The 12,408-nt window shown below is 45.2% G+C and overlaps 1 protein-coding gene across 3 annotated transcripts in view; it reads left to right on the top strand.

Moving 5' to 3' along the window:
• Positions 1-12,408, top strand: part of ptprz1a (protein tyrosine phosphatase receptor type Z1a) — a 63,970-nt gene that overhangs the window by 37,298 nt on the left and 14,264 nt on the right. For 2 of the 3 annotated variants that reach the window (XM_034535989.1, XM_034535990.1), the window contains exons 9-13: positions 1,803-1,987; positions 2,900-3,026; positions 6,341-6,375; positions 6,472-8,614; positions 11,679-11,811. In XM_034535989.1, coding sequence (XP_034391880.1) covers positions 1,803-1,987; positions 2,900-3,026; positions 6,341-6,375; positions 6,472-8,614; positions 11,679-11,811 — 2,623 coding nt within the window. The remainder of the gene's footprint in view (positions 1-1,802; positions 1,988-2,899; positions 3,027-6,340; positions 6,376-6,471; positions 8,615-11,678; positions 11,812-12,408) is intronic. The other variant, XM_034535991.1, reaches the window with a different exon arrangement.

Genomic DNA, 12,408 nt, shown 5'->3' on the forward strand with positions numbered 1-12,408 from the left:
TAATGTTTGTGATATAAAAGAGGATATCTCTGATTCTGCAGAAACGTGTGTTATTATTATGCTCTTATATCGTCTATTGTTATTCCAAAGAAAATGTTGTTTGCACTCAGGCATAAAATCCGGAGGTTAATGAAGTAAACCTGATCTATATTTAAACGCATAGCTCTTCAAAACAAAAGAAATGCAGATATTTAGAATATAAGAAATACTATAGTATTTTTTTTAGTTTCATAAACACTTCTTTAAAACATTAATATCTAGACCTCAGTGTGAAGAATGTCTGGTTAATTCTAATTAAATAAGGTTTTAATGGATCCGAGACGATCCGGCATGATGGGAAAGAATGAGGGACGAGAATAGAACCAGTGACCCAAATTAAATCCCAGCGGGGGGGGGGGGGGGGGGGGGGGGTATTCGATAATTAGTAATGAGGAGGTTATTGATCCAGGGTTTTTTAGGGTTGCCTGTTCTTTTATTAGAGACCATGGGACTATATATATATATATTTATTAATGGAAGACACCGAACTGTTGGCTTTACCGTGTTACAACATAGATTAAAGTAATTTAAATCTATAAAAGAAGGTGTAGACGTTCAGGTCAGTGTGAAAAATGTATCTAAATATCGCTCGTGCACTTTTTCTCGTGCACTTTTTAAATGCGTGTCTATTTGAGGATGAACTGTGGCTGATGTTGATCTTGACTTGATTTATTTATTTAGTTTTCTAGTCTCACGCTGCCCTCTGGTGGTGGAAGCGGGGCGGTTCTTCTTTCTCACTGGTTGTATTTCTGAACACGTGATTGTATCGCTCAGAGGTCAGAGGTCAGAGAGCAGAGGAAGTTCAGAGGAGGAAGTGTGCCGTTGTTTGTCTCAGCGGAGCCTCAATCCCCCGTCTATTGTCATCCATCCCCCTTTTTAATCTGAGTTAATCCAGACCTGCACCGCCTCCTCTAATCTCAATTGACCCAGAATCCTGTCAGGACCCCCTTCAGGACCCCCTTCAGGACCCCCGTCACCCTGATGTGACTTCTCAGTGTGTCACTATGTATTATTGTTATTATTTATTCTGTATTTGCATCTATCTTAAAGTAGCTGCTAGTCTCGTAAAATAATAAGAATTATAATAATACAGATTAAAATAAAAAGGAATTTAAAAAGTAATTTTGTATTTCACAGTGAGGTCATAGTGTGTGGATATTTGCTGGATTAAGAAGAATATGCATTTTTTTCAGGCCAAAATGTTGTATAGATAAAGGTTATCAGGTAATAATAATAAAAAGAGTAATACAAAATAAGATTAAAGGACAATCACAACAATCAAAAACAGAAGTCTATATAAACACAACAAGGTATTGGAGAAAACTATAATGTATAATAAGAACAGTGCAACATTATTCTTTAAAAAAATGTACTATATATTATGCTTAATGCTAAATTTGGGTCCAGAATTACAAAGATTTATTAAAAAAATTACAAAGAAAATAATTTCTAATTGTCAGTATGGACACAAACCATTTCATTACAAATTATTGTCATCGTTTGCGCATTTGTTTATAGTTCAAGAAAGTAGAACAAATAAAGTATGAATAATATTTGAAATCGAGATAACTTGTTTGCTTGTACGTTTATTGATAATAGTGTTTTCATACATTTTGTTTTTAAAAATACTGTAAACAGATATTTTCCGTCAAATTAGATTTTCTTTTTTTACAGTGCAATATTGTCAGGAACACGAGTAATGTAGAAGTATTATTATTATTAAATAATAACAACACAAGACCCCGCCCGTGTGCTCCGCTCAGTGTGCAGCTCGGAACCGGAGAACCTCCAGGCGGTTCCCCACAACCTCAGCAGCCTGCTGGTGACGTGGGAGCGGCCTCGGGCGGTGTACGACGGCAGCATCGAGAAATACTCCGTCACCTACCGGCTGGCCCACGCGGAGAGCTCCGCCCCCTCTACGTACCTGACGGACGGGGACCAGGATGTGGTGAGAGGGCCCGCCCACAAGTTCATGCTGTCAATCAGTCGTTTGTGATCTTTATCTTTATCTTTATTCTCAGCTGCTCACTGAGAATCTATTTAGCATGTTGATTGGAGAACGTTGTTTCTATGACAGTTTAAATATGCAAACTTAATATAAATATATATATTTATATTTATTTAAATTTATTTATATTTATTTATATTTATTCTATTTATTTATATTTATTTATATATATATATTTATACTTTTTATACATATTTTTTTGTTATAAAAAGAAATATATATATTTAAAAAATATTATATATTTTTTTAATTTAATATATATAAAGTTACATATATTTATGTATATTTATTTTATTTATTTATAGATATTTTTATTTATTTATAGATATTTATTTAAGTAAGAGCTGCTGTATTGTGTTATAAGGTCAAAACATGACCTCATAGATATCACATGAAACTTCACCACTTCATCACATTAAGAGTTATTGTGTTATAGAGTCAAAACATGACCTCATAGATATCACATGAAACTTCACCACTTCATCACATTAAGAGTTATTGTGTTATAGGGTCAAAACATGACCTCATAGACATCACATGAAACTTCACCACTTCATCACTCACATTAAGAGTTATTGTGTTATAGGGTCAAAACATGACCTCATAGACATCACATGAAACTTCACCACTTCATCTCTCACATTAAGAGTTATTGTGTTATAGGGTCAGAACATGACCTCATAGATATCACATGAAACTTCACCACTTCATCACATTAAGAGTTATTGTGTTATTGGGTCAAAACATGACCTCATAGACATCACATGAAACTTCACCACTTCATCACATTAAGAGGAGTTATTGTATTAACGTCAGTCCATCTGAAGGCGTTGTTCCTCTTCCCTCCACCAGGGGGCGATGCTCGACGACCTGCTGGCCAACACCAGCTACGCGGTCCAGGTGGTGGCGGTCTGCACCAACGGTCTGTACGGGCGTCTGAGCGACCTGCTGGCGGTCGCCATGCCGATCCACGACCCCGGTAAGAGCCACCGTGCCCGAGGCCGAGCGTAGCGTTCAGGAACCGAGCAGATGTTGGTTCTTTATTTTATTGTTTTACATAAAGTTGAAACGCAGAACATTTAAGACGATTATAATTTTATTTTATTGTATATTTGTAAAAAATGTGTTGCTGCTGCTTCAAGAAAGGATGAATAAGGAAAAATTATAACATAGTAAGTTTTTCATTAAAATTGTTGAGCTATTACACCATAATTCTGATATAATATATAAACATGATTTAAGTATTTCAAAAATGTAACCTAATTAAAATGTGGTATTATCTCATACTTATTTAAATTAAATTAATCCCAGTCCAAATTTGGATTTACAATCTCGTAATTCGTATTAATAATCTCTTTTATTATTAAATAAAATGGCAAATAGTTTACTTAATATCTCGTTTTTATTGTAGTTATTGATTTTGACTCTTTCTTCTTTTATTTGTATTTGTGATGGGCTGAACACGCATTCACAATCTTTAGCACAAATACTGGAATGCTATATATAACATATTTAATCTATATATATATATATATATATATATATATATATATATATATATATATATATATATATGTATGTAACACAAATTACTTTAGTAAAATTGTCTTCTTTTTTACTTGTATGTGTTTCATCCATTAACATCTCATCCTCCCTCTAAATGTCTTCATCCTCACACACACACACACACACACACACACACACACACACACACCACACGCTGCTCTTGTTGGACTCTTTTTTTTCTGTGTGTTAAACTGTTTTCACAAGTTTCTCTGTGTACTTTTCCAAATGTGCTTTCTCTCTATATTTATATTTATATGTTCTAAGATGAAGGAAAACAGACTCATTTCTAAAGCCGCCATCTTTGTTTGGCTCCCCGTTGCGCGGCGTCCTCTCGCGGTGGTGTGTGTGTGTGTGTGTGTGTGTGTGTGTGTGTGTGTGTGTGTGTGTGTGTGTGTGCGTGCGCGCCAGCTTTGTGTGTAACGTGGAGTCGTAGTAACTTTGTGTTGAATAAAGTGAGATGTCATGTGACCAAGAAAAGAAAACACCTGCATCGTGTTTCAGAGTCACCTGGCGTGAATGGGTGATGTTCTGTTTGTGCTAAGCTAACGCTAACGCTGCAGGGGGCTAATCGGCTAATGTCGATTTATTTCTTCTATGTTAATATTTAATAAATACACTGTTTTAAGGTATTGTTGTGTAAAGTGTAACTTTAATTTCATAATCAAGTTATTGGATATACTTTGTATGTTACTAATGTAATTTATTTTTATTTAAGATTTATGAGAATTTAAATTTTTTTCAAGCTTTTTGTACCAATTACAAATAGTATGTTAATATTTTATATTTTCAACAAATTCTGGAACAGAAAAATAAAATAAAAATAAAATCACGAAAACATTAATAATTCTTTTAAGCCGTAACATTTTTCAAATGTAGATATTTGCTGTTTTCATTTGATAATTGAACTTATAATCAATAAACTTTTCTTGATCAATAATGAATGACTGAACATCAAGTTCATCGTCACCTCCAGATGTTTATGTTCACTTCATTAAACTCACGCTTCACAAACCAGTTTGATCTGGTCTCCATGAAGTGTGACTCAGACAGGTAAGAGCCACACCACCTGACCCCAGACCACCTGACCCCAGACCACCTCACCCCCAGAACACCTGACCCCAGACCATCTGACCCCAGACCACCTGACCCCAGACGACCTGACCCTCAGACCCCCTCACCCCAGAACACCTGTCCACCTGACTCCAATTCAATTTTTTCAATTCAGTTTATTTTGTATAGCCCAATATCACAAATTACAATCTCCCCTCAGAGGGCTTTACAATCTGTACACATACAACATCCCTGACCTTTGACCTCACATCGAATAGCTAATACAGGAGTAATGTGATCTCTTTTCTTAGACCCCTCACCCCCAGACCTCCTGACCCCCAGAACACTTGATCCCCTGACCCCCTGACCCCTCACTCCCTGACCACCTGACCCCCAGAACACCTGACCCCTCACTCCCTGACCCCTGACCCCTGACCCCCTGTCCACCTGACCCCTCACTCCCTGACCCCCTGTCCACCTGACCACCTGACCCCCTGAACACCTGACCCCTCACCCCCTGACCCCTCACCCCCTGTCCACCTGACCCCTCACTCCCTGACCACCTGACCCCCAGAACACCTGACCCCTCACTCCCTGACCACCTGACCCCCAGAACACCTGACCCCTCACTCCCTGACCCCAAGAACATCTGACCCCTCACTCCCTGACCCCTCACCCCCTGACCCCTGACCCCCTGTCCACCTGACCCCTCACTCCTTGACCCCCTGTCCACCTGACCACCTGACCCCCAGAACACCTGACCCCTCACTCCCTGACCCCTCACCCCCTGTCCACCTGACCCCCTGACCCCCAGAACACCTGACCCCTCACCCCCTGACCCCTGACCCCCTGTCCACCTGACCCCTCACTCCTTGACCCCCTGTCCACCTGACCACCTGACCCCCAGAACACCTGACCCCTCACTCCCTGACCCCTCACCCCCTGACCCCTCACCCCCTGTCCACCTGACCCCTCACTCCCTGACCACCTGACCCCCAGAACACCTGACCCCTCACTCCCTGACCCCAAGAACATCTGACCCCTCACTCCCTGACCCCCTGACCCCTCACCCCCTGACCCCTGACCCCCAGAACACCTGACCCCTCACTCCCTGACCCCCTGTCCACCTGACCCCTCACTCCCTGACCCCTGACCCCTGACCCACTGTGTGCTGTGCGTCTCCGCTCTGTGTCGTTTGCAAATAACTCTTTTGTTGTGAGTTTGTTTTATGCCTCTCAGGTGACAGACGGGTGGAGTTTAAGTACCTTTTTTAATTTATTTTCTCGGCTCGTCTGTTTTTTACAAAGAGGATGAAAAAAAAAAAAAAAAAAGGATTAATTGCAAAATGCTCTTCGTTGGTTTTCTGTCTGTTTGTGTTTTTGGGGGATTCAACGCATGAACGTGAACTGTTTTGCATCCTGCGTTTGTCTTCTTGTCCTTTTGATTTCACACATTCACATCCATCAGCTTTCATGAGGAAGTAAACAAAAGAGAGGAAAGTCTAAATGTTTGTTTCCCTTCGTCCTCTCTGATGTTTCAGCCTTCTGTCTCCGTCACTTTTTGAACATTAACACAAACTCAGGAATGTAAAGATCAAATCAGCGTTACTGAATTATTGGTTTTAATTATATTTTGTGTCACTAATAATGCAGCCGGGGCCTTTTTCCTTTCTTCTAGAAAATGATCCGGATTCAGAGGAATTTGACGACGAGGTGAAAAAACCTTTTTATTTATTCTTCAAACACTTTATCACCGTGATGCATGTTCATGAACCTCTCTCTCTCTCCCTCTCTCTCCCTCTCCAACAGGACAACTATGAACCCGACCCGTCCTGGAACAAACCGGTCCAGACCGAGGACTACGATTTGACCTGGACCCCCACAAACTCACCGAGGACCACGACCTCCGGACCTCCGCGTGGCGTCACGACCACGACGGCGGAACCCGGTCGGAGGGAAACCTCCACCGATCCGGTTCCCCCTGTCGGATCCACCCGGTACGGTCCAGTCCCGGGCGGCTCTGAAGAGACGGGTCCCCGCAGTACCTCCACACGGCCACCAGGCGTCCCCCTTGCAACAAGAAACACGGGAGGGTTCAGTGGCAACGCTCCTTTTTACTCCACGACCAGAAGAGCCAGCTCCACGACTCCTTTGCACCCCAACGCGGAGACGGAAGCCGGAGGTTTGATTCCAAAAACGAAAGCTGTGGCTCCTCCCACTTCTCCCACTAAAAGTATTTCTTCCAGCGGCGCGAGCGGCACGACGTCGACGTCCTTCGTCCGGGCCGAGACCGACCGAGGTCTGGCCCGTCCCGTGGACGAAGACGCCGCCGCCGTGTCCCCGGGACCCGGAGGTCTTCCAGAGATCCAGACTCCTTCCACCTCCCGGCCTTCCTCCTCGGGTGAAGCTGCTCCACGGAGGCCTACAAGTCCCGGCGCGCCTCACTCTCCGTCCACCACGACCTCCGTCCAGTTGAGTGGCGTTCTCTTGCTGACCACGCAGGCGATGTCCAACGGTGAGCGCCCCCCTGTCCTCCCCTCCACCTCCTCCCCTCCGTGTGACACGGCGGACCCCTCCACCTGCTTGCATGACCCTTCCTCCTCGTCTTGGCCCGCGTTGTCCTCCTCTTCCCCGGACTCCCAGCATGCCGCTACCGCTAGCAGAGACCCGGCTTCTCCCTCGACCCCCACGCCCCCTGGCTCCTCCCCCACACCCCCTGACTCCTCCCCCCCTCCCCCTCCTCACCCCCCCCACCCCCTGTCTGATTGGGGCACTGTCGCCCCCGGTGTCGGGTTCGACGATAGCGACGGTGATTTCTTGTCCGGGTCTTCGTCTTCGTCGGCCTCCTCAGGCGACCACTCGGTGTTTAGCGAGACCCCGCCTCTCAGCGCGGTGCCGGATCCGCCCGAACCCGCCTGGCACCCATCGCTCTCGGCGGTCTCCCCGTCTCTCGGCCCGACCCTCCAGCCTTCGCTTCTCCTCCCTGGCGACTTCTTCACCCTCGCCGTCTCCGGCGCGACTCCGGGCTCGTCCCGTTCTCTCTCCGTCGGGTCGGAGGACGCCGCCGGGTACGCCACGGCGGAGTCTTTCCTCCCCGAGGTCAGCGGTGACGGGTTTCCCTTCGCCAGCGACGTGGACCCCGTGTGCGGCTGTTCCCTGGAGCCCACGGCGTCCTCTTCCTGGCCGCACGCCTCTCCTCACGCCCCCCTGCCGTCCTCGGCCTGGGACTCTGCCGGCGTGGAGCTTTTCTCTAGCGCGGGCTTCTCTGGTGTCGGTGTAGACGATCCCCCGCGCTCTCTCTCTGTGGCGGGTCCGCCTCTTCAATCCCACGGGATCGCTCCCACGGCGTCCCTCCTCCCGCTCGCCCGCAGTGACCCGCCCGTTTCTGTTGCAGCCACGGCGTCTGGCGGCGGCGGGGATCCCGGGATCTCCGCATCGGGTGGGAGCTCCACCCTCCAAACCTCCGCCCTCCCTTCCCCACCCTTCACCCCCACCCCAGAAGGACGGGCGTTGGACACTAGCGGCGGCGCCTCGGGCTCGGCCCTGTCCCCCGACCCCCCGGAGGGCGTGGATCAGGAGTGGGACGGGGTTCAAGCCTCGGCCTCCGGAGAGAGCGCGTTCCCCCATTGGACCAAGGTCACGAGCGCCGCCCCCTCCGAGTCCGGCGCGTCCCCCGACGATTTGGACGGACGCTCCTCGGCGTTCTATTTCGATAGCGGCAGCGGCAGCGCCGTCGCCTCGGAGGCGGGAGGCGCGGTGGCGACGCCGACCGCTCCTGCGGCGGCGACGCCGGCTCCGCCCTGGTTTCCGGGCAGGGGGGGGGAGGAGGAGGAGGAGGAGGAGAGCGGCTCGGGGCTACATGGCGAGAGCCCGTACGACATCGAGACGTCCTCCGACTTCAGTATCTCCGAGCGCACGGAAAGGGAGTCGAAGGAGGAGGAGCCTGTCGCAGGTAAAACCGCCGCCGTAGTGGGATCGAGAGAGAAGACTAATCCGCCATCTTCAGCAACACAAATACATTTCACTTCTTTCTTCTTCTTTTTTTTTTTCGGTGAAAGTGGGAAAGTTCATGCATGCAAAGTAAACTGGATCCGATCACTGGGATGAACCATCTTCTTCTTCGTCTTCTTCTTCGTCTTCATCATTTGAGACCCATTCATCCTTTTAGTACCAGTCAACCATCCATTTGCTGAACCAGTTCTTACATTAGTTTGGAAAACTATTTTCTCCTCACTTTCAATCAAAATTTCTTTTTTTGTTTTGTTTTGTGATTCTTTTCAATTTCTTTTTTTGTATTGATGATTTTTTTTAGAAGATCAATAGTTTACATGCCGATGAAAGCTTCAAATCAAAAAACGTCACCAGATTTTGTCCATTAGTTGATGATAACGTCACCAGAATCGAGTTTCTTTTAAAACCTTTCGGCTGCTTCGGGACATTTCTTAACTACTAAAGCTAAATGCTTTTACTATCGTGGTGATGAACGTCGGACTCCTATCGGGGGAACATGTTGGCCTCCGTTCATCATTGAAGCTCTTTGTTGAGTTAAAACTCATATTCCTCAACTCGGTGTCGTCTTCTCTCCCCGTGTGCTTCATGTCACGGCCACTAGGGGGCAGCAGAGCTCCGTGAAGCTTCAACGAGGGTGAGGGTTCATTCATTCAGCTTCGACACACGTCCACAAAGTGTCCAACAATCTAAATACTATTGTGATCTAAAGCACATGATGTGTTACGTAATGCCTCATTAGCATATTTAAACATAACATTTCATAAAACTTGTAATACATAAACTTCTCCTAAATGTGAGTGATGAAGTGGTGAAGTTTCATGTGATGTCTATGAGGTTTAGGTTATTAATAAAACTATATATTATGAAGCTTTATGCAGAGAGTTTGTTCACACAGCATTCAGAGGCTTATTTATACACATTTATTAATAAAAACTATATATTATAATAATAATAATAATAATAATAATCCATTTAATTTATATAGCGCTTTTTAAGATACTCAAATTTATTATTTATTATCAATTATTATTGTGTGCTACAACAAGTAAAGTGTGTGGGTCTTATATATTTATCATATCCATTCTTAGTTTTATTAATAATAAAAGATGTAACCGAAGTCCATCTTTACCTTGGCCTCTCTTCAGTGGGAGCTTTGAGGTTGTGTCCCCTTCAGATCTTCTTAGAGTCTTTTCTCAAGACTAAAGAACCTTTTATATCTTCTTTCTGGACCTCTTCTTTCTGGACCTCTTCTTTCTGGACCTATTCTTTCTGGACCTCTTCTTTCTGGACCTCTTCTTTCTGGACCTCTTCTTTCTGGACCTCTTCTTTCTGGACCTTTTCTTTCTGGACCTATTCTTTCTGGACCTATTCTTTCTGGAACTTTTCTTTCTGGACCTTTTCTTTCTGGACCTCTTCTTTCTGGACCTCTTCTTTCTGGACCTTTTCTTTCTGGACCTCTTCTTTCCCTATTCTTTCTGGACCTCTTCTTTCTGGACCTCTTCTTTCCCTATTCTTTCTGGACCTCTTCTTTCTGGACCTCTTCTTTCCCTATTCTTTCTGGACCTATTCTTTCTGGACCTTTTCGTTCCTCTTTTACCCATTTTACCACCAGTGGGTCCAGCAGACAACAATCTGTTGGGTGGACGCTGAATGAATGTGTTTACCCCGGAGGTGAAGAGAGGCAAGTTCTGACCAACCCAGTCGAGGTTGATGCTTCCCAGTGTGTTCGTTACCGGTTATCAGACCGTAAATGGAGGATTCAACAGCTCGGGGGGGGGGTCAGGTTCAGGATCTCGATCGACTCCAGCTCGGCTTGATGAATATGTTCTGGTTTGATCCGTGGTGGACTTCTTGACGACAAGCCTTTGTGCCTCCTCAAAGGGGTTTTGTCAGGTTTGAATGGGAAGAGTTTGACGGACAGGTGGACCCTGAATGCGGCGGTGTTTCAGACGCGCTTCATGCTACTTTCTGAAGGACGAGACGTGACAGAATATTTGAGTCTTTAGTTCTGCAAAGCTGCTCCGGAGGTGGAATCAAACATCACCGTCAGGCCTCTGGTTGCTTCTCGCATGATTTGGTGTTTGGAAGCACCTCTGAATTCTTAAGGGATCAGGACATTTTTGGAAAACAACAAAGAAAATCCCATCAGATTTAAAATAATTTTCCTTCTCTCCATCGCCCGTTGGAGCCTGCAAAGCCTGCAAACCGGATTCATAAGCTCTGATATACTGTAGCCTCATATTTATCTGTAATCATATTAGAGTCTTGCAAGGTCTGTGAGCAACCTTTGATTGAAGTTCAGCCTGATTCTTAAGTCAGTTGTAGTCCAGGGATACTCCAGGGATTCCCAACCAGGAAGTACGTGTAGCCCTTGTGGATTAGCTAAAATAAGCTATTATGATTTCATTAGGACAAATATATCTGCAGAGTAACACCTGAACACAGTATGTTGAGATTGAGAGTGCAGGAAAAAAACAGTTGGTTACACTTACCTAATACTTAAAGTATTGGTTAAATTGCTTACACTAGTTTAAACAAAACATTTAAAGTTTTAAATAATTGGTAAATGGCTCAAAAATTGTGAAAACCTCGCTGCTTAAAAAGTTGGGTAAATGGCTGAGAATGGTAAAAGATATCTAAAAGTATTAGTTAGTTGGCTGAAAATGGTAAAATAAAAAATAAATGGTTAACTGTCTGTATTAGCTAAAAGTGATGATAAGCAGTTATCTAAAAATGGTTGAAATGTCCAACTTCCTGCAATAGAACTGGTTATAGTCCAAATGCAAACAAACCTAAACGTTTTCAGTTCAGTGGTTTAAAACAACAATATCCACTTTTATGTGAACAACATCCAGTTTACAGCACATTTTGATTCCTTTGGACATATATATAACCTGCTGGTTCAGTGGACCACGTTTCTATCCTCTGAGAAGCAGAACCAGTGAACTCCCAGCATGCAACACGCCTGCAGAAGCTTTATTGTTCCTCTTCCGGTCTGTCTCCAGACGCCAGCAACAGCAGCCACGAGTCCAGAGTGGGTTCCTTCCGGGAGAGGAAGGCCGTGGTCCCCCTGGCCGTCATCTCCACCCTCACCGGCCTCGGCCTGCTGGTCCTCATCGGCATCCTGGTCTACTGGAGGTCAGTGCCGCCGGTTTGAATCTGTGTGATGGTTTTCACCACTAGAGGGCATCGATCGGCCCCTTATTGCACCATGCAGACGGTCGTACGGGTTGATTCTGTGGGAAATGGCGCTCAATGAATCCAAGCAGAGGACTTTGGTGAGAGCACTAATCCCCCCCCCCCCCCCCTTTAATAAACACATACATGAGTATTACATCTAAGTTATATCAATGCCACATGAGGAGGAGGAGGTGGAAGGAGAGTTGGCACAAGCAAACGTCCCCAGAGTGTAGCCGGGCTGCATGGATCTGATTGGACGTTGCGAGCCACACAGCTGTGAATGAGCCTGAACAAACACAATGCTTCAATGGCCCAAATCTATGACACACACACAACCCTTCAACCCCATCATATCTCTAGATACTCTAGTGTGTGTGTGTGTGTGTGTGTGTGTGTGTGTGTGTGTGTGTGTGTGTGTGTGTCCCTTCACAAACAATGCTGCGGGAGGACTGAATGAATCCTTTCAGCCGCCGCTCACTTTTGAGCAGTTGTGTGTGTTCCTCTCCTCCTGTTAACCTTGAGAGGTGCTGTTTGGCGTTTTTATAAAATCTTTTT

The sequence above is a fragment of the Cyclopterus lumpus genome, chromosome 6, assembly GCF_009769545.1.
Source record: "Cyclopterus lumpus isolate fCycLum1 chromosome 6, fCycLum1.pri, whole genome shotgun sequence".
NCBI lineage: Eukaryota > Metazoa > Chordata > Actinopteri > Perciformes > Cyclopteridae > Cyclopterus > Cyclopterus lumpus.